Source organism: Melitaea cinxia, chromosome 12 (genome assembly GCF_905220565.1).
Source record: "Melitaea cinxia chromosome 12, ilMelCinx1.1, whole genome shotgun sequence".
In the NCBI taxonomy this organism is placed as follows: Eukaryota; Metazoa; Arthropoda; class Insecta; order Lepidoptera; family Nymphalidae; genus Melitaea; species Melitaea cinxia.
Genome location: NC_059405.1, coordinates 10,689,532 through 10,713,242, shown reverse-complemented (window position 1 = coordinate 10,713,242; position 23,711 = coordinate 10,689,532). Strand labels below are relative to the sequence as shown.

At 30.1% G+C, this 23,711-nt stretch overlaps 1 protein-coding gene across 1 annotated transcript; it reads right to left on the bottom strand.

The window, feature by feature from the left end:
* Positions 1–2,983: 2,983 nt before the first annotated feature.
* LOC123658745 (trace amine-associated receptor 6) lies at positions 2,984–7,679 on the bottom strand. Its single transcript, XM_045594087.1, has 8 exons — positions 7,461–7,679; positions 6,881–7,006; positions 5,998–6,114; positions 4,493–4,632; positions 3,942–4,107; positions 3,737–3,868; positions 3,533–3,658; positions 2,984–3,454 (listed from the first exon to the last, which is right to left on the bottom strand). The coding sequence occupies exons 1-8, from the start codon at positions 7,677–7,679 to the stop codon at positions 2,984–2,986; spliced, it is 1,497 nt and encodes a 498-aa protein (XP_045450043.1).
* Between the last annotated feature and the right edge of the window lie 16,032 nt (positions 7,680–23,711).

Here is a 23,711-nt window from a genome sequence, read left to right as displayed (position 1 = left end):
ACTTTATTGTATATATTTTGTCCTTCAAAAAATAAGAAAGATCGTCGTGTCTGGGATCTTACACTATTAGCTCTGTCATACAAAATACTGACCGTCCGATACGTCACATAAATAATGTGAGTAAGGGACAATGTATGCATTATTTATGACCGGGTAGTGTACAAAGTATTGCTAATCGCAAATAAAGATCCAATAATTTGAAAAATAAAACAAATTATTTGTAGAAATTGTAGTAAAAGTAATAATTTTCAAATAATTCGTGAGTAATGTTCTAATACAGATTCATAAATAATTGTACACTATGAAAGTATATTCACTTAAACTTTTTTCAAAATTAAAAATACAGCTCAATGATTTAGACTTTGCTTGGCAGATATTTTATAGTATTCTAATGGGTACAAAATTTTATTACTAATTTTAAATTTTATTACTATAGTTGTGCTCGCAACTTTGTTCGTGTGGAATTTGAAAAAAAAAACTGTTAAGTTTAAAAAAAAATCTAAAATAAAAGTAACCTAAGTTACGCCTTATTACATCAGCTATCTGCCAGTGAAAGTCCCATCAAAATCGGTCATGTCGTTCCAGAGATTAGCCGAAATAAACAGACAGACAGACAGACAGAAAAAAGTTGTAAAAATGTTATTTTAGTATATGTACAATGTATACATTCATATGCATTTAGCAAAAAGCGGTTAATTTAATATTACAAACAGACACTCCAATTTTATTTATTTGTACAGATTTCATTTATATCATATTTGACAAAAACTTATTTGGAGGCGCATTATTTGTACCATCCAGATTTTCTTACATTGGTTTGAGTCACAGCTACATTAGTGTCCCATTATTAAAGCCTACCACTTCAAAAGAAAAGAAAACTTTCAGTTTGCTGCATTGCGGGAAAAAACTGAATAGGCAAGGGCCAGTAGGTGTTTGAGTATTAGGTTTTATTTTCTGAGGTAGCACTAAGCTGTAATAAGATTTTAATTATCAAAAAAAAAAAAAAAATTATAACAATATAGCACAGGTTTTACTCATCACCATAGCTTTAACGTATTTATTCAATTCCAAATTACTTAAGTGTTTACGTAAAATAATCGTCATATACAATTTACATACATATTACCTATCAATTTTATTTGTTCTTTTTTATTAAACTTTATTGTGCGAACCATTATTTAGTATTTTTTTTTTTTTTTTGGTACAAACAATTCAGATGTAATATTTATTTTTTTCTTATTAAGTGTACTGTTATTATAATCCTAATTATTATACCCCTAACTTAAAAAGTACTGAAGCTAAAATTTCCTAGGCTACCAATAGCTATTTTAGCTTATATTAAAATTTTTGAATGTTATAAAATAAAATAAAACTAAAAACGTTGAATATCGATTTATTTCTTTTTATTTGTAAAATTAACAATTAATTATACAATATATTTTGATCCGCACGAAAAAAAATATACACTAAATTAATTTTAATATTTCTATTCATAATTATTTAGAAACAGTCTTTATCTAAAAAAATATGTCTCGGTCAAACAGGATGCATTACTAAGTGCGCGTCAAAGCATTGCGCTTCATTCAAGCAACCAAGTTTTTTTCTGGGCGACATTGTTACACTTAAAAATTAAATCACTTTATTGCTATATAGGTGTCATTTTTAAAATTGGATGTTGTGTTTGATATTCTATCTAATTTTACACTTATTATTTTACTGTAGAATACATTCGTTATAACATTTTTATAATTTTATACGATTGTGGTTGCAGCTCGTATTTAATGAAATGTAATAGTAATGTATCTTTTTAATTATTTTTTATTGTATTAGATATTTATATGTTAGCATGATAATTAAAATTTGTAAGGTGCAGCAGTAGCGTGCTGTTTGACGAAGACATTTTAGAGACTTAATAAAACAAAATCACATTTATACAGATAGAGAGATAAATATTGCTAACTTTTACTATATTTTTGAAGTACGTCTTTATGACAGATATCTTATGTACATTTTATTTTGAAACATAATCAAATAAAATTAATTATTATCTTACAATTACTATTTAATAATTTCACAGGAACCTTTACAAGTAACTAAGACACAAATAATTTTATTACTGACTTGTATTAGCTAATTACAATTTATTTATACTTATCTATTGCAAAAAATACAAAACTTACCGTAGCCATATTTTGTTTTTAGAGATTTTAGAATGTTTTCTTTCATTACAAATAACACACGCCATATATTTTGTAATATTGTGTAACAATAATATATCCATCCGTAAAACAGTCGTCGAAATGTGAAGTTTATAAAACTAATCAATTAAATACAATGTTATTCGTTACTATTGCGAGCATATTTTACAAAATACAGACCTGGTTCTACTGGTCCACATACTTACAATATCTACCACTTACTTAAAAAGAGTGTAATCTAGCCATAAAACATACTACTTTACAAAATACACATTTGTTTTATTTTTAAATTTCCTCATCGGCGTATTTTCTAAGTGCACTATGTTTACCGCTTTATGAAAAGTCACTTTAGGTAATCATCGTGTCAATGTAACTTCTGTATCACTTGAACTTCTAGAACTCTCTTTTATCACATCCAGTTCTCGATTTGAAAGTGAAGAATTTCGAGAAAATTTGTTAGTTATTCCATAATCACTTTTGTCATCATAAAATTCACGCACACTATTGGAATAATCTTTAAGATCATCGGAATCTTCTTCGATCACATCGTTCAGTTCCACTTCTAATAAATTGTCATTTTCCTTACCACCGTATGCATTAAAGTTTTTTTCTTCACTTAAACTACGTATTCTATCCAAATTATGTTCTATATTTGGCATTTCATCGTCTTCTGTACACGGTGAATCATCAAATTTCCACTTAATATTAGAATTAAAATGTTCTACTCCAGGATACATTCCTATACTATTGCTTCTATGCCCGAAAATCGGACAGTTTCGGAATTCTCACAAATCTGGATGCCTACCATTACATATCTTATTAAAATTACTCTCGTCCAAACTAAGATTGGAGCGTGAACGTCCACATTCAAGACCAGGTCCAGATCTAAATAAACAAAAATCTGAAGTTTTTAATCTACATTGTCTTGAGCAAGGTTCGATTTGAAATGCAGATCTATCTAACTGCCTATAATCATTGGGTCCGTAACCATCAAAAAATCTTGATCCGTGTTTACACATTCCACTTGGATAGCCTTTAAATGATCCAGTACATCGCAATGGATCTCTGTGACATGCTTTTTGAATTGCATGAAGTGAGTTTGAGGAAACAGTACGTTCTAAAATTTCACCCCAATATTTCTCACCCAGTCCTTCAAACTCTCCTTTTGAATGAAGTCCATCTGAAGTAATCGGGGATCCACAACAGCCAGTTGGCTTTTCAAAACTTTGAAATGATTTTGTTCTACGACAGCATATCTGTTTGAATAGAAAACACCAAAATTATATTAACGTACAAATTTAGCAATATACATTAATTTTAGTAAAATTACTTACGTAATATTGGATAAGCTCATTACTTATCCTTCTAAAATGACTATTTAATAACCAATATAAGAAAGGATTCCAAAAACTGTCACTAAGAGCCAACCAAGTGACTAGAAAATCCAATGATGGTGGTACCTGTCGTTAAAAGGAAACTTTTTAATTGTACGGAGATTTAAAATACATATTGTAATAAATTTTAAAGAAAATTTATACCTTACAACCCGTACACGCCGCTACTACTTCTTGGATAGTGGCTGGAGTTACCATTACAATAAATCCTAGAGACATCGCAGCCATTGTACGAGATGTACTCACGCTATGCGGCCTGACTGGAGTTTGAATTTGCTTGAACACAGAAAATATTTTAAAAAATCAGCCACTTTAATGTATTCTTACATTTGTTACAAAAAATACTTACTATAGTCTCCAGATTACTATGGGTTTTAGTACACTGTAACGATCCACCGTTAGTTCGGGGATCTTGATTACATTTACTTCTCGTTTTACTGACATGGAACCCAGACCCATAACAATACATCAGCGCCATTGTCGTTGGAAAGTAATACGCACAACAAGCCAAGATTCTGAGAAAAAAAAAATATTACTGAGTAAAAGATTAATATTGATTTGATATAATGCATAATGTATTCAGTTCTTTCATTTACTAATAGATGGCGTTGTGCGTCCAAGTCAAAGGCTAATTGATTTGATATAAAGAATAATGTATGTAGTTTCTTCATTTACTGGCGTTGTGCCGTCTGTTAAATCGCGCTGTCAACATTATCTCATATATGTACTTAAGAGACTTTTGATTGTGTTTTGTTTGAGTTTAAAAATCAATTATACGAGTTTAAATACGAATTTCAATATACGAGCTAAGTAAACGTGTGTGAGTGTTTCATTTTTAACAATTACTATAACAAGTACATTATTAAATTAGGCAATTTATATAAAAACCATATTTATTACCTGAACGCAATCCTACTGTGAAATACGTCACATGCCATCAAACCAGTAGAATTGAAATAATATCCAGTCCGTGGTAGAACCATTACAGCAAACAAAGATACAGACAAAATCCAAGTTATACTAATTATTAGAACGCAACCCTGCAAGTAAAATATTCAAGTAAAGACATAAATAATATAACAATATTATAATTAAAAGCTTAAGATTGTTTGCAATATAAAATTATTTATGAATGATAAAATAGACAAATCAAAGAACTTTAAAAATCTTATGCTTAACAAAATAACATTTAGGGTATTTTTGCCTTCAATACGTTAAAATGAAAAAAATAGAAAAGAAAAATTTAACGTAGTAACACAAAGTTAATCTGCAAGATAAAGCCTCTGTGTTTGTATCAAAATCACATTAAAATTCTAGCATTAAAACTTCTTAAGCGACTTAAAGAGATTTCAACGCTGAAAGATATTATTAAGCAAAGCTGTCTTGGAATTTTGAATTGAAAAAAAAACCTTTATTGTTTTAAACTGAAGGATATATTTATAAATAAGAAATAAATATAGATATATTATAACATAAACACACACTCGTCTGTCCCTATGGTAAGCAACTTAATGCTATTGTTATATGTTTTATTTATGAAAAACTAGTATAGATAGAAGACATCAAAATACAAAAAACAAGAGACAAGAATACAATTGACACACCACGACATAAAACTATGGCGTTTTGAAGCACTCTTATGTCTGTTGCATCAAAAATTTGGAATAATATACCTCTCCACCACTAACAAAATTGAAGTCAATAATGACACTTAAGCAAAATTGAAAATACGATACATACATGTTAGAACTTACTAACTTTTGTACGATACATACGATACCTTTACAAACAAAAAATTAAGTTACCTACTACATAGTATAAAACAAAGTTGATTCTCGCTGTCTGTATTAGATCTTTGAATCTACGCAGTGGATTTTGATGTGATTTTCTTTAGTAAATAGAGTGATTCCAGAGAAAGGTTTATATGTTTAATATATGCATAATATAGTAGAGGAACACTGATAGCATTTTGCAACCGTGCGAAACCGGGGTGGGTCGCTAGTCTTATTAATATTAGACAACTCGTCATAACTCTGCTGTTGACCTTTATCTCTTTCTTCTCGTTGTCATAAATTTGCCAATTATGTAGTACGCATTACTACATTTTAAAGTTGAATATTACTTTTCAATAATTTGAACTATAAAACAAGAAACTTCACATCATAAGTGAATCATACGAGGGCTCCATGAAAATCAGCGCCGCAACTAATAAGTTGGGGTACCATGCTGAATGAGACCCATTTTCGAACACTCAAACACATGTGAATGTAGTGTAAAATAAATATAAAAATTGTATTAATTAATTTATTGCTTGCCTCTACTTTTTGTCCTTTTTTATTTACTTTAATTTTTCTATTTTGTTAGAGTGAATGAAATACTACATAAATGTTTTTTTTTATTGCTACCTTTTTACTGGAATGTTTTTGGTAAGTATTTGGATGTAATAAGTACAAATATCTGTCTATCGCCATACAAACTAGAATAACAGCGCTCTGTTGACTCACAGCTCCTCTTAAAAGCGCCTGAAACACCAAAAATTTAACAAAGTTATAATACAGAATAATTACAAAACAACTAAAAAATTCAGGCGTTTGCGTAGCTTTAAAAAAAAAACAGGTAGGTAAACAGCTTGTTACTAAGTATATTGTTTTATGAGATCTTTGCTTCTGCCTCGTTACTTATCAACTGAAAAAAATTGCCGCCATTGGGAAGAGATTTATAATATACTAGCTGACCTGGCGAACTTTGTACCCCCTTCTTTATTTTTTTCTTAAATATAATAATTAATATATCAAAGTAAAATATAGCCTATCTTTCAAGTTGGATCGAACTGCACATGGTGTGCGAATTTTATTATAATCGGTTAAGTGGTTTAGGAGTCCATTGAGGACAAACATTGTGACACGAGATTTATATATATAAAAGAAAACAATTTTTATATTTCCAAGATTCATAAAATGGTTAAATATTTTATCACGCATAATTAAAATCATTTTTAAAGAAATTATTTGCTTTAAATTAAAAAAAAGGTTTACCGTAAAATGTTTTATCATTAGTATCCGATTACTTTAACGTCGCTTGCTTAATTTTACAAGAGTAACTTTACTCATTTTCTCCCCGTTCCTGGCATAAATAAAATTTGGAACGACCTTGTTTCTTCAGGTACTTTTACAGTATTAAATTGTTTTTTTTTTTTATGAATATTAAAATATAGATTTTTGACATACATCATAGAGAAATAATATATTAACGATAATAGTGAAAATATGAAACTGTATAAGCTTGTACCTGTATTTGACAAAATATTTCTCCGTAAGGCCAGCACTTATACAACGCAGGGAGAAGAGCCACAGGGGCAATAAGTATCCCGGTAAATAAATCGTTCAGTGCTAATGAAGTCAATAGATACCTAGGCTGAAAATAAATATAGGTATGTAATGTTAGTATGACGTAATGTTGATTTTATGGAACTGCTTTGTATAATAAAATTATATTATAAATGAAATTAAATTTTTAAATGGAAACATATTTAATATTTTACTCGTGATTTTATTTACTTTCAACTATGTAATATTTAGTTATGTTTTTTTTAAGTTTAATCATTTGACAGGATTACATGTGTATATACATATTATATACGTACATATTAAGCAAATTATATTTTTCTGTAGTAAGTAATGTGTTAGCTACGCACATCTAGAACACGTGAATCTAAAACGTACATGTGCCATGGTGACATGTTGTAAATTAGGTTCCAACTAATAACTCATAATATAAAAACTTTAAATTCTTTATATATTAATCTTATTAAACGAATATATACATATATAAGTGTACACAGGAATAACGTAAACTACATACAACATACCTGATTATCAATATACTTTGTATACCTTCGATTATTCAATACGCATATAAGTACAAGGTTACAAAAAACGATTGCCATAGATAAGGCGAATATAAAGAGGGCTTTCAGTATATCTTCCGTTGCTGGAAATGTCGACGGCCAGCCTTTATCATTAGGCCAACACGAGCTGTTAGCGAGAGAGGGCGCTACTAGCAATGCGCCTTTAGTCGAGTCAAACATAGTCGGCGCCTGCGACCAGCAGCGCACTCTTCTTTTGAACAAGGCATTTAGATCATTTCATTGGTACTATTTGCAGTTGCTTGAAGCTATCGCTCATGACAGATTTATAGTGTGTTACGTCTTATAAATAGAGTATTTACTATCATTTTTAAATTGATTGTTGCTATCCGTGGACGTACAGCTACGGTCATCTGAAACAATAAAGAATTATGTATTAATTTAAATTATAACTACGATGATTTTTACAATCAGTATATTCTAGGCTTGACTCATTTAAAGCGTAGCGCCATAAAATAAAATAATTAATATTAATTATTTAAAATAATTATTATATCATAGCACAGTGGTTCGAGGGTGTAAGAAGTTCTGATATTAAAATATTCGATGGATTAATTTAAATAAAAAAATAAATAAAAATAATTATAAACGTTTATTTTTCTTTACAGGACAAAGACAAAAAATGAAATAGAATTGTTTTACTGACACACAAAAATTTGGCAAAATATTCTAAAAATAATAATGAAATTTTGACTTTAGTCGACTTCTGAATTATAACTAACATTCAATATTATAACAGTTCATTCTTTATAAACTATTATGAAATATTCTTATTATCTTTTAAACAATATATGACAAGAAATAATCCTTAAAACATCAGAGTCAAAATCAATTTAACTTTATTTAACTTTTCTTCGTCGGCAGAAGTAACGTGAAAAATAGTTTCAATTTATGGAAGTTCCGTTAAATATGTTTGGATATTTGAGCTTTTTCACGTTATTACAGGCATCTTGAAACATTTACTTTAGTTAATTCATTCACTTTAATAATGAATCATAAATAAATAAAATAATTAAACGCTTCACAATAAGTAGTAAATTTTCGTATTTTTAAATTCAGAAAAAAAAACAAGTTTTAAACGTAAAAAAAAACTTAAAAAAGAATAAGCTTTTACTATAAATTTGCTATAAATAATAAAATAAACTTTTCAATTTTTTAATATCATATCAAAAATCGACTGTTCTAGCGGGGATCGAACCTGCACGGTCGCTTAGACCGAATATAAAATCATCATATCAAAAATTTCGATTTAGCGAAGTACATCGTTTCATAGCTTAATTGGCTAGAGCGCCGACACGGTCAGTCGGAGACGCGGGTTCGATCCCCGCTGGAGCGGTCAATTTTTGATATGATATTAAAAAATTGTTTAGAATTTCCTAATGTGTGGGTAGCACAAAAATAAATCGTGCGAATTTAAAATAGCATGGTGTCGTCTCCTGTCAAAGAATTCATTGTAATGTGAAACTTTGAATAGTTACGAGTGCTGTAAAGGACTCACAATAGACTGCGCCACGGTCACTTAGACCGAATATAAAATCATCATATCAAAAATTTCGATCTAGCGAGTACATCGTTCCATAGCTTAACTGGCTAAAGCATCGACACGGTAAGTCGAAGATGCAGGTTCGATCCCCGCTGGGACGGTCGATTTTTGACATGATATTAAAAAATTGCTTAGAATTTGCTAATGTGTGGTTAACACAAAAATAAATCGTACGAAATAAACCTTTCATTTGAATGTTTTACTGTTAATATATAACGTAATTATTTATTAATAATGACAGAATATTTATTATTCAGAGGTGTGTCTTTTCTTATAAATTTATATATTTTTCAAATAACGACATAATATGTGATTCGACTCGGTATTTTAATATGGCACGAACATATTATTTTCTCTTAGAGATTCTTATGATTCGACAAGAGGCTCTATCAATTTCCTGAAGGAAATTGGGATTCTCAAGGTTCGTCTAGAAGCCAATTTCAAAAGGTTTTCAAATTAACACCCGATATTAACGACATACGTAGAATAGCGTAACATAATGAGGTGTTTTTTTTTTCGTCTTTTTTACAGAAAAATTTGAACGAATTTCTTTAAATATATTCATTCATACGTATGACATTTTAATCATTTACGTAAAAACGTTTCATTTATGTCTTTTATGTACTATGTGTTTAATATTTTACTACAATGTACGTTTATAGCTTGTACTTCACTACTGAGCTAAGATTTCTCTTCCTGTAAAAAAGGTTAGATCTTAATTAGCTAACAATTACTGAAGGGTTAAAACTAATTTCTAATTTTTTTTTAATAACAAAATATAATACTTTTAGGATACTATATCAAACTCGTGATCGTCTCCAGTAAGGAATCGCGTGTTTTGTATTTTATTTTACCTTTGCTAACATATTTTTTATCAACACAAAATTCAATTTTATTAATTTATTCTCTTTTTATTTTTTTGTAATAAACATGTTTAAAATACGAAAAAAGAAAACATTTAATATGATTTAATATTTTATAAATGCCCGTGTTGAATAGTGATAAGAACTCCAAAAAGAAATCAATGCTTCTGGTGTTGCAGAGGTCCATAATCATTGGCCTTAGTCCGTCTATTGCAGACGATTTAGACAGTGTCAGAAAGACATTGTGTCGCTTAGGACACTCTTCAGGAAAACGCAGAATTGCCTAAGCTCTGCGCCACCCTCTCGATCTCACTGGCTAGGCCCACAAGAACGACGAGTCGATACGTGTGGAGCCAGTTCGGCTGCAGGAGTCTTGCATTTTAGAGCTATGCAACGAATCCTTGACGGAGACCCTATTCCGAATTTCAAGTGAAGTTTTCTTTCTCCAGGACCCTGATGATTTTGAGCCAGGTTTATCCCTCGGTCGCCTTTACACTACGGCATTCGCTTAACATCAGGTAGACCTTGGGCTTATTTGCCACCTTTGAAGTATAAAAAAAAGAAAAAAGCCTTACCTGTGTAAATATATAAATGCCTCACACTCAATACCCCCCTGTAATAATTTCTCCTGTATCATGAGTCAATAAAAACACATAATACAGAAGTACAAATGCTCAGACTATGGAAAACATGTGCATGGTCAATATAAATCTTTGCCGTGAAAGGAGTACGATCTCCGCGACTGCCAGCGCAACGGTTCGCAGTGCTATGAGGTATGACCGCTGCATCCATTTTGATTTACAATCCTGAAACGACGTGATTACTTCTTATTTTAGTTTGGAAGCATTGTAAAATATTGATTTAATAAACTATTAGTAATAAAAAAATAATTATTATATAACATAGACTTTAATAAAGTCATTTCTAATTTATGGAGGTCGTATAGAACTGCGTAATAACGTGCTACTTTTGTTTAATTAGATTTGCAAACAGACATATCAAACGATTTATTGCCGATTCGACGGAGCTAAGTTATGTCATGATCGGTTGAAACTTTATGCGTCAACGACTTGGTATTTTCAACTGTTGACTCTGTACTAACAAATCAATTATGATTATCGATTAGTATGAGAGAGCTTAGCTTAGAATCTACTTGTAAGATTTGAAATATATTTTGAATTATTAAGAAACGTTGCTACTATAAACAAAAAAAATAAAACATTAATAATTATAGGCGTTAACCATTTTTACCAATTTCAAAATCAAAGTCGGTGAAACCTAAATTAAGTTTTTTTAATTATATTTAAAACTAGATATTGCATAGAATATATTTCTAGAGCACCAATTATTCACTTTAACTGTTTGTGCTGTGAATTTGTATGTTTAGTTTCTTAAAATTATTTTTCTCAATATTATATTGTGAACGGAGATACATAAACAAAAAATAAAAAATGCCGAGACAAAGCAAACATCTGCATGGCCAATATTAGTCATGTGCGGGGATCTAACCCTCGACCGCTAGCGCCAGTGTTGTGACTGTTGATTTTTTTTTAATTATTTCGTTTATTCAAATAATTTAGTTAGTTCGTATAGTTTCAATCGATGATGTTCATTAATATCGATTACAAAAGTAGTAATATATTATTGCCTTCAGCAAAACTTTTAAAGCAATCGATACCCATAAATGTGCATTCCACTTTAATTCGAACATTTCTATTCTGCTATCGTTCGCAGAAAATTGGCTCTTACCTGACAGTCTCAATGAATCGGGAAGTGACTCCGGAACTTGAAAGACTTCTTTGATGAAATCTTAAGAAATTTTATTTAAGCGCATTACTTTCGAATTTGGGAAACTAATCAAGTTGTTTTCGTTTTTACGATGCCATGTTTTCTGATGAACGTTTTATATAAGGTTTTAAAACTACGATTTCGCAACTGATATCTGTAAACATTTTTGCATTATATACCCTCACTGTTATACTAATACTTGCGGGGATTAAAACCTTAAGATAACAGATTATTGTTAGTGTAAATTTTTGATAAAAATACTAACATAGAGTACCTTTTAGGCGACTTTCTGGTTAGACTTTTTATTGACATATAAAATTATGATATAATACTCTCTAACTGGTATATCATTTATTATGGCTTATTAAATTGTATTCAATTATTCATGCTACGCTTTTTAATAATTTAAAAATATTAAAGTAAAACAAAAAACTTTTTGTTTCAGTTTTCAGCCATCAAAAACATTATTATAATAATGATTTATCTCTATAAAGAATTTGATTGTCAAACAAATGAAATCATGTAATCAACAAATGCGCGATGGACATGAACATTAATAATGTTAGAACGATATCTATTAACATGGCTAACGCGTCAACGATAGCAGTTTTCTGACCTGACCAACGATTATGTCACAAAGATAATATATCAAGCAAAAATACGATGAGACTTACATTTATACGGATACGGATAACTCGAAAACAGCAAAGAAAAATAAATTTTAAAATGCATAAGAAAAGAAATTAAACAGCATAATATGGTTTTAGGCGAGTGTATCATAGCATTGAGAAGATAACATTTATATTTACGTAAAATAAAACAGTATCACCTTTCTTAAAGTGTCTCACAATAGATGAAGAAGCCATAAAATTATTTTCTTTTAAACTAGAAAAGCCAATTCGGGCCGCCAGTCATAAATAATACTAAAGGGAAAAAATAAATGGTTAGTAGCCAGAGAAATAACATTTTTAGTAGAATACTTGTATTGTACTCGAGGCGCCGCGGGCGGTCGCCATTGTAACAGATGATGCGGGTCAAGATAATTATAACCTTCCACAGCGACTATCAGGCGCCCAGAAGATCGTTTTTGATTTTCAGACTTTTGGCCTTCCGTAAGACGTCTGTAAAAATATGACCGCATCGTTAAGCAATGAACTCATTATGTTGTTGTTTTAAGGGCAAAGTCATATTATTATATTATTTGGCCAGTCCTCAGTTCAGTCATATATAATATCCGTGAATAACTTTTTTTTAATTCTGATTATTTCAATAACTTTAAACTATTTACAAGCATTTCAACTTGTTCCCAATTCAAATTCGTTTCACGTATAACGTTTAGTCATATTGATATACTGAGATATCCTGTGGGGCTGCGATTATACTGGTGTCTACTTTAGGCATTTGTCAGATTAATTTGAATTTATGATCACTATGTAGATGTATTGATATTTCACGATATAAGATCACTTTATTTTTATAACATTATACTTATTCAGTAAACAGAAAGATAATTCTCATCGAACTGGATATAAATGTCTTATTAGATATAATTTCTTATTAGCTATTTTATAATAAAACAAAAACGGTACTTAAGTATTATTTTAGTATGTACGTACAACAAGGAATATAGGTCAGATATATATTGTCCTATTTGGCTACTAAGTAAACTTGGCTATAATGTTAGACCTTGTAAAACGAACTAGAACCGAGGCGTACGATAGTATTGGAATACACTGCTATTGCCACAGTCAAATCACTTCACTGAACTTTGAAAGTACAAGTAATTATTTTCATAACTTGTGTTTTTGATTTCTAAGGCTTAACACTTTTGATAAAGTAGTTGAAAGTTAATTTAACACTTAAAATAATATAAAACACTGAACATAATAACTTAGTTTTAAAGATCTTGTTGTAATTTATTTTATTGTAAGCGTTTGTTGAAATAAATTTAATATTTAGTGTTAAATTATTCAGTTGATTATATTTTGACATGTTAACGTATATGTATATATAATATATAATGATTCAAATATTATTATTTTTCGGACGGAAACAATACTCTTGCCAATTGCCAAACAACTTACTCCACTGTAATAAAAATTACAACAGGTACAGGTTTAAAACACAGGTTTTAAAACATTTTATTGTTATGTTTGAGTTTATGATGAAATTTTTCTTTTATGTGATGGCATACATTTTTAAACTCATCTTGGCATATAACTTATGCGCGTATAGGAACAAAACAATAACAAGTGTTGTGTATGTATCATTGGCATACTAACTCAAATAAAATGCAATTTGTTAAAATAAAAAAATATTAAGTATAATAAATAAGCTTTGTTGGTATGATAATCAGATTAATACATTTTAGTTGTCCGTAATTGACTTGTAGGTACTATTCATGGTCGTGAAAGAATTAGGAAAATAATCCAGTAGTTTCAAAGTTTACCAAAGAAAAAGAATATGTTTAAAACAACGATTGAATATTATAAGGAACCCGTCAACTATATTTTTATTTATGTTATATTTTTTTCTGAAATCGTACATAATTTATAGAATACAACAAAACTCTGCGTACAAGAAAAACCGTATACATTAATCGAAAGAATCGCTCGAAGTGTAAAAGTGCTTGATATTTCTTTTTCTGTTTGTAAAAAAGATCTTCCGTTTTAGACTATCAAACGTGATCGTTAACTGAGATTTTAGTATCGGTAGGAAGCCCTTGCTTGTATTTGCGTTTTATTCCAAATTAAAGCTCTGTGAAAATTTACAATTTTATTTTGACGGTTTTCTGATAGTTCCTAGAATCTCATACAATAAATAACGCGGTTTGTGATTTCATCCCTGTTTTTAGTTACAGATATATTCCTAGGAGTCGTAAGCTGATCTTTTAATGACTTATTATATGTTTCTGAACTTTCAAACTCCAAAAGAACTACAAAATTTGGATTAGATATATTTACATAGATAGTATAATTGAAACTTTTGAACCAAGTACGTGGAAGTAAAGAAAAAACTCTTAGTCTAACCAAAATCGTGGATACCCAACTAAATCAAAGAAACTAAAATTCCGTGCCGTATAAACTTTCATACGTATTAAGCCAAAAAGTTTATTCAGATAAAACTAATTTTATTAAACATAACTAGACTACATACGCGATTAATTCAAGACAAAGAAATCGCATAAGTTAGAACAAGCGAGTTAAATAAACGAGATAGAACTTAACGTTTCAAACATGACATACTTATTGTTCGTAACACTTACAGCGTTCACACTTACAGCAGTAGTGTAGCAACTGTTCCTTTTGTCATCTAACTTTACTTTAAGAACAAACTATTACTGATATATAATTTTCTTGTTTGCGTTATAATTAAGTACGATGACATATTTTCAAGGCTATAATTAAATTGTATTAAGTATAGTGAAGAAGAAGTGTGAAGTATGTTAAAAGAAATTTTGTTTTTGTAATTTAAAGTTTTGAGCGAAACAATCATTAAAATGAAACAACTTTAATCTTCAAAGGAGAGCACACAAACGTGTACATAAGGCAATGTATATAGTATTTGACTTTCATGTTACTTTCACAGCTGTATTGAAACTGTTGTCCATTTTGTATGTCAATGAATGTATCAGTATTAGCGTCTGCTGTGAATATTGAACAGTTGCTAGTCAAATAAAGTCTGGCTTTATACAACGATACTTTAGGCTCGTTAAACATAATTTACTTTTTATTATAGACATAAGTAATTAATTTAACATAAATAATAATATGTAATCCAATCAAATTACTGCTATTGTGTGATGATCAAATGATACAATTTCGATACAGACTGTTCAATTGCTATAAAATGAATTATTATGTATCTATAATATAAAAATGAGTCGCTGAATGTGTTGCTAAGCGCAAAACTTGAGAACGGTTGGACCGATTTCGCTAATTCTTTTTTAAAAATATTCCTTGAAGTACGAGGATGGTTCTTACGGAGAGAAAAATTCTAAAAAAAATAATTTAAATTTTCTGAAAAAGTCTAAAAACAACACTTTTCTATACTCCCATACAAAAGATTTGTGATAATACTTAAAAGTCACTGTTAGGCGATACGAAGTTCGCCGGGTCAGCTAGTATTGAAATAATTTCCATAAATATGTAAGGAAAATGGTATCACTTCATATAAATAGAATAAAGTATTTTATATTTATGTTATGTATAACACAAAAAGTACTATCACTATCTCTGTATTGTATAGATAATAATTATTATAAATAATTTTAAGCTTAATTAAAGTTTGCCTCGCTTTCGACAGTATCATGACTAGGATTTGAAAGATGAAAAAGGATTAAAACTTCTCTTACAGCAGATATATTTCCTTGTGTTTGTAAAATTTAAGTAAATACTTACATGTAACATTCAATTTGTTAAATTGTAAGAAAGCTCTTCACTGTGATATAACAAATTTTCAACTTTATATGTCCATTTCTGCTATTATGTCTTTTAGATAAGTAAATTTGTAATAAATTTATATATATATATATATATATATATATATATATATATATATATATGTGTGTGTGTGTGTGTGTGTGTGTGTGTGTGTGTGTGTGAATTTTTGTCTGTATGTTATTTGTGTACCGAGTATTTATTTCGATATATTGAAAATATCTTAACATTTTATAAAACATATTGCAAGCGGAAACAGAACTCATATTAAACTAACAAGACAATAACATAAATTACATTACAACACAGAGCGTTGTTAAGTAACTTTCAAGTTATCAGTTCACTTGTTGTATAATATCTGCTTGTATTGTTTGCTTGTCGGTTACTTTCGTTCTCTCGCGGATAGTCTCATTTCTAATCCTATCGTTGAGCCTGACTTTTTTCTAGTCTCTTACTTCAAAAACATAGGACTTAAACCCCCTATCGATATCCCCTTAGGGGTCAAGTTTCGTAAAATCCGTTTTTAACGGATGTCTACGTCTTATAAGGAGCCTACCTGGCGAATTTCAAGTTTGTATGTGTTATAGTTTCGGAGATTTCGTAATGAGTGACCTTTCGCTTATATATATATATATATATATATACACACACACTTATAATCACGCATACATTTAACCACGAAGGTTCATCATCAAACGTATATGAAAATTATTAGTTTCAGTATCTAATAATGTATTTGTAAAGAAAATATATAAGTCACGTTAAGAATAATGTCAAGATTTACTGAAAAATAATCTCGAGTCGTAATTCTTGGAAGCAACACGACGACTGTTCGAGGTTTCGATGATGTATTCCTAAAACCTATTTATTGTATATATTTAGTGTCAGGCGCCAATGCCAAAACATAATTTAATACGGTCTGGTTGTTTTGTTAGGGAGGAACATTTTCAAAGATTTTTATTCGTAGGAGCTTAAAATAGGATAACGCGCCCTTTTTCCTTATTATGTAGAGATACTACGATCCATGCGTGGAGAACTGAAATAGTTTTGGATTACTGTATGCTTGATCGCGTAATTTCATCAGGCTGCGAGGGTTTTGATCTGAGTCATTTTTTTTAATTACAAAAAGGTTGAGCTTAATTTTTAAAAAAGTAAAATAATAGAAATCTTGAAAGTAAAAACACGAAGATGACAGCCTTTGATTTTTTGACGTGAAGACTCACCTGGAAGTGAATTTTTGTATTTTTATAGCTGTGACTAGCCATTATAATAAATTTGAAGCTTTGAAATTAATTCAAAAACTATTCAATAAAAATAATAAGCTCCTATTACATTTTCCATGATTAAGACGATGATGAGTTTTCAGATCGGTTAAATAAGTATGTATAGTGGTATATATGGTATGTAATGGTATTTCACAATAATGATAATCAAAAATATATGTATCATATATTTAAACTAAAATTGCCAGAAAATAAATTTAAAGTTTTTATAAAAAAGGATTTCACAGCTAAAGCATTTTATACGGTTGAAGATTATATTAAAGATAAGACTTACTGGCGCTGTATTTCATGCAGGATTTAACTGATTTTATTATTCTCGACAGAACCTACATTCGCAAATCGGTGGTAGATACAAAGTTATTGTATATAATTAATTAATTACCAGTAATTTCTGAAATGACGATTTAGAAGGGCTTTTGAAGTCTACTTGAATAAAATAGTTTTTAATATTGATTTTAATTTTAATTTGGAAAAGGAGTTTTCTTGAATGATCTTTCTGACGAACAAAAGTCAAAGTTTTATTTGTATAACACAATTTCAGCTTAGAAAAAATATCTAATGAGTGTCCTAAAGACACTTTGTAATTTGATAAAGCCTATTAGCGATACAGATGTCGCTAAGGCGCTAACTTCTTCAAAATCCGTATCGATTTTAAAACCTAATAACGTCCGTCGCCATCTTAAATTATATTTCTGACTGTAACATTTTGTCGTAAATTTTCTACATAATTAAATTAGAACGTCAAATATATAAAAAAAAAAATTACTAAAAGAAAAATTTATATATATTGTGTATTTTCTAAAGGCCTTGTCCCATGTGTAGTTTCAGCATAATTTGAAATATAACAAAATAAAATAACCCTAAATCACTGTCTCTCTTAGGATTTTATGGCAGGTCGTAGAAAATGAACATTTCGTGACAAAGTGATAAGATTTATATAAAAAGTAGCTTTCATTCGTAATATCGTGTTTGTAACAAAGTCATGTCTTTAAATTATAATATTAATGTTTTTGACTAATAAAAGAAAATTAAAGTGTTATTATTAGTTTATGAGTGCACTTTCAAAAACCAAGTTTCAAAAACCAAGTTGTGTACAAGATGAAAATACACCACAGTCGTCAATTATAAATCTGCCGCGAGGCAATACAAAAAGTTTTTTTTATTGCCTCCTGGCAGGTAATTTTATTAGATTTTAAGTAGGTATTTAAATACAATGAAATATCTTTGCACCCCCATTGATCTCTGTATCAACATCGCATTTTTACTTTTACTAGTACTAAAAAGTTTATAAGCGCGAAAGATCCTTTGTGATGATTTTTATAAACAAATAACACAATACAAATTTTTTTTCTAATGTTTACGCGAATTTTACTCATTTAATAAAACACTTTTTTCGGATTTTATCGCGGTTTATTGTTAACTTTTGATTCCCGACGTTTCGGATACTTTACAGCAACCATGGTCACGGGAGGACCTATCCTCGATAAAATCCGAAAAAAGTGTTTTATTAAACAATACAAATTCATAAAAAGTCAGTCTCTCAAAAGTAAGTGATAAGGATATTATTAAACATATAAAGATATAATACAAGAAAAAAGCTTTTACTAGTTTTCTGTGACATACTAATGTAGATAAATATGAAAATAAAAGAAACAGCGTATATTTAAGACCAAGTTTACTTATTTCGATTTCAATGTAAAATTGCTAACTAAACCACACAATGCTACAACATGCACAATGTGTTCAATTTTTGAGCGAAACTGGTTCCTATCAGGTGTTTATAATACCAATCGGACCTTAAGGTTTTATTTATTTCTGAGACATGCTAGAAAAAATAAGCACCTAAGACTGGAAACATTTTTTTGTATAAATACAAAAACGTCAAATGGATCGGACCCTGAACCATTGGCGTTGATATAATTTTAACCGCTGCGTCAGAACAGTCGCCATACCAACCTCTCTTAGGTCTAAGATATAAAGCATAATGAAAATAATGAAGTAAATTACAGGAAATTAAAATACCTACTAGCAAACATATATAGTGAAAAAATACATGGTTTTACCACATTATTAACATAACTATAATAATAACTACTAACTTTACTGACGAAGTAGGTACGCATTTACTTTAGTGTGCTTTGCAGAAGTGCTTTTACTCGCCTATTTCCATTTCAATGGGTAACACTTAAGAGGTCGCACCCCAGTAGCAGGTATATTACAATGTCTTTTGGCAGTGGCTTCAACTTATGCGCTACAAGGACGTTAGAGTTGTTGTTATTTAGCAGCTCAAGATTGGCTTGCGCCCAGGAGTAATTATCGCTACGCCCGGATTATTCACTTTATTTTCTAATAGTGTCATTAGCTACGCCACGCTGTCAGGAAGTTTGAAAATATTATGCGCGATAGTTTAAACTTATATTATATATATATTTGAAATTCTAATTTAAAACAGTATATTATTTCTATATTCAAAAGTCGTCGAGTTAGCTATCTGGTTCCTATTTCGTCGTACAATTCAGTCATTATTTACCATGTTGTATGTTTTCGCACTTTTCAGTTTCAGCTTTTGTATCTCACAATACATAATAATGTTCTTTCTTAAGTGTAGATAGATCACAGAGCCTTATCGATTGTTTTAAATTGAGACCCGGGCTACAGTCACAGATAGAGTTTTTACGTGCTAAGTATGTGTTTAGAATTCAATTCTCGTTCCGCGGTGCAGAAATAACATTGGAAAAAAACCTTGTATGTATTGAGAGAAGACATTGAGAATCGGAATACTGGGGATTATGTGTCCTTTACTTTAATAAAAGTAAATATCCTGCGAAGAGTTTAATCAGCTTTCTTTTGGGATAAATTTTAAAACCCTTGAAATACTATTTAAAAAATGGTTTATGACGTATCCTATAGTGAGATGAATACTACTCATCACGCTATACTTCTCGAGTAGCAAGATATGATTCGGTAATATTTCCACTTGTGTAAAAGCAAGTAACATCGATTTGAGCACAGAACATCCCATTAGTCTGCGCTACGCTTCCTTTGTGAAGCATCGTGACAAACGATGCGATTATGTCACGGAAAATGGACACGAGTTTAAGCACGAAAAGATTTGATAGCAAATTTAGTGGTTTCAGTGTTATTTTTTTTTTATTAGCTTTCTAACTGTAAATATTATATAAAATATGTTTATACTTAAATTGTAATTCCACTTTTTATTATATATTCAAATATTTTAATTCGCACACCAATTATTTGTTTACTTCCTAACTGGATTTTGTGTCCTATTGTTTTTGTTTCCTTTTGTGGTTATCTGGAAGAGATCGCTCTTTCTGCGATAAGACCGCTTTTGTACATCTTTCATCTATATCTTATATAAAGACCTAAATGTATTGGAAGGTGTCACTCTCGGCGTTATTGTGGTTTCGTTGTTTCACAGGATTTCCCTAATTAAAGTCACTCATTAAACTTTGAAATCAAATATCTATACATACACTCTCTCTTAATCCCTTAAATCAACCTTATTCTATTGCTTTCATGTGTCTATTATCAGGAGATAGTTACTAATTAATAATTTAAGTAATAAATTGCTATAAAGACTATAAATTCTAAAATGACATTTCATTGTATGTATAAGTATTACACTCTCACACTTAAGCTAATGAATATGAAATATGCTTGTGTAACATTTAGATCGAAAAACTAACGGTTTAATTAAATACATTAGCATCAAGTCGTCGTGTCAGTGAACACATGCACATGAATGCGATAATAAGGATATATATGTAAGCATTGCGCTTCAACCTGTGATATCCCACTACTGGACATATGCCTCTTTCCCTATGTAGGAGAGTGATCAGAACATAATCCAGGACGCTGTTCCAATGTGAACTGACGAATATATTCCCTACTATAAGTAACGATCGCTATCAGGTATACATAATTACAATCGGGACCGCCAGCTTAATGTGCTCTACGAGGAACAGTGGGGAAATCCACAAGGAATAACAACGGACTGGAAATAAATATTTGTATAAACACAAATATCTATTCCCGCGGTAACCGAAACCGCAACCGTCGGTGTTTAGGCGCCACCGACACGGCACACGCATCGTCACACCAGAGCGGTTGTCGCGTTAGATACAATGTTATTAGTGATAATAAGAGAAAAATTGATACCCATATTTAACAAACAACAATTACAAATACAATTATTTACTAAAATAATGCTTTTAAATGAAACACGGTATTGAGTATTTAAACAAAGCATTGAACGAGTATTATAGTTTTCATAAGCGAAACAAATTAAATGAATATATAGAGGTCTATTTGTGTTTATAATTCGAGTAGGTTTGAGTGCCAACCCATGTGTAACAAACGTCAAATGTCAGCTTAATTAAATAAATATCATACAAGATAGACATCCTACGCAAAGGTTGTTGATATTGTAACAAAGTAGGACACATCGCACGTTACCGACACTCAGCACTGAATTCCGTGATGCGCACTAAACTTTAATGTGATTGGTTCTATGTATAAAGCCAGCGTTCTATACTTTTTAAGGCTTCGCTATGTTACTTTCTACATGAATAGCAAAATAATTAATTGTTTCAATAATTTAATTATTATTTTTAAGTACGGATTATTTACTCATAAAAGAAAACATTATTTATCGTAGATTTATATATTAGTAGGTATTATAGTAATAGGTATTTATTAAAACGGCTAACCAAACAACCTAAAAAGATTTATTCAAAGATTATCAATTAGGTATTCGAAAGTACGAAGTAATTATTGGTGAGGGTCGTTAACACGTTTCATGAACGATGTCATAGTAAATCACGTATATCCGAGAGCGTCCGAATGCAAATTGTATGCAGTCAGATGTCCTAAATTAACTTTTATGAATACTAAAAGTCGTCAATACGTATATATTCCTTTATTTCCTCCTTTTTGTTCAGTTTTTTTTTTCACTTTATCACAAATGCGCTTATGAGTCCCGCGGTAACATCATCTCTCACCACCATGGGTAGACTGGTAGAGATCTCTTACAGAGATAAGTTCGCCCTTGCCGTAAAATTACTTGTAATTATGAGTTTTTAAAAGTGCAATATATATATATATATTCACATCGCGTACCTCACAAGGTAACTGTGACAAAAAAAATACGTTTTATATTAAATTTTATTAAATTCGAGTGAATTTATAAAATTTACAAACCGTCTTGATTAAAAGAATTGCAATAAAAATAACTTGTCTCCATTAGTCAAACTCCAAAAGGCTTGTTATTATGAATACATAATTGAAATTAAAGATGTATTGTGGGTCACTTATTTGGATCACAGGAATAATACCGCATGCACGGACAAACTTTTAAAACTAAAGTGAAATGACATGCAGTCATGTTTCCATTCGAAAGGATAATTAAATTGTTTTTTTTTATATTTGAAATAGAATTATGATAAAATATTATCAGTATATATTACATCTCACTGTTAAAAAAGACCTCAGTTTTATATAAATTCAGAAGAAAATTTAGATTTTAATGCCCCAAGTTGCTTCCTATGCAGGTAGGCGAATAATTTCCTTACCAAGAGATGTTAACAGGTGTACATGGTAACAATCGGGAATATAGCCTCTTCGAGGCTATGTGGACAGAACAAAAAGACTCAAACCACATTTTTTTAGTTACTTGTCAAATCATTGAAGCGAAAAATAACAATAATAAATATGAAAATTTCAGCTTTAAATTATCTTTAAAAAGTTGAAAATATAAACAAAATGCGTTTTATTATCTTGAAAACTATACTATTCTTATAACTTTAATTATTATTACACAACTAACATCACTTAACTGTTGTATAGGTCGAATATTCCAGATAAGATAATTTATGATCTTAGCATATTATAAAACAAATTCCCTGTCGTGTCTATCTGTCTATCAGCTTACGATAAACTAGAAATCCAGTAAATGGATTTTCATGCGGCTTTCTTCAATAAATAGATTGATTACAAATACTATCTGAATAAATCCAGTCCAGTCCAATATCATATTTGAATTTTGTGCAACACATTTAGCTATATTTTTACTTATATATCCACCAACCCGCAGTGGAGCGTGGTGGATTAAGCTCCAATCCTTCTCGTACATCGAGAATGAGGCCTAGCAGTGGGATGTTACTGGCTGAATCGTTCGTCGTCGTTTATATATTTTATACTTATTTGCAACTTATGAAACCTATTTTAAATTTAGACTTTGACGTTAAAGACGTAAATGC

Coding starts and splice junctions, on each gene's coding strand:
- LOC123658745 (XM_045594087.1), bottom strand. CDS start 7,679: ATGTTTGACTCGACTAAAGGCGCATTGCTAGTAGCGCCCTCTCTCGCT. Junction 3,869..3,941: donor ATAGTAATCTGGAGACTATA/GTAAGTATTTTT, acceptor TCTGTGTTCAAG/CAAATTCAAACTCCAGTCAG. Junction 3,455..3,532: donor ATGAGCTTATCCAATATTAC/GTAAGTAATTTT, acceptor CTATTCAAACAG/ATATGCTGTCGTAGAACAAA.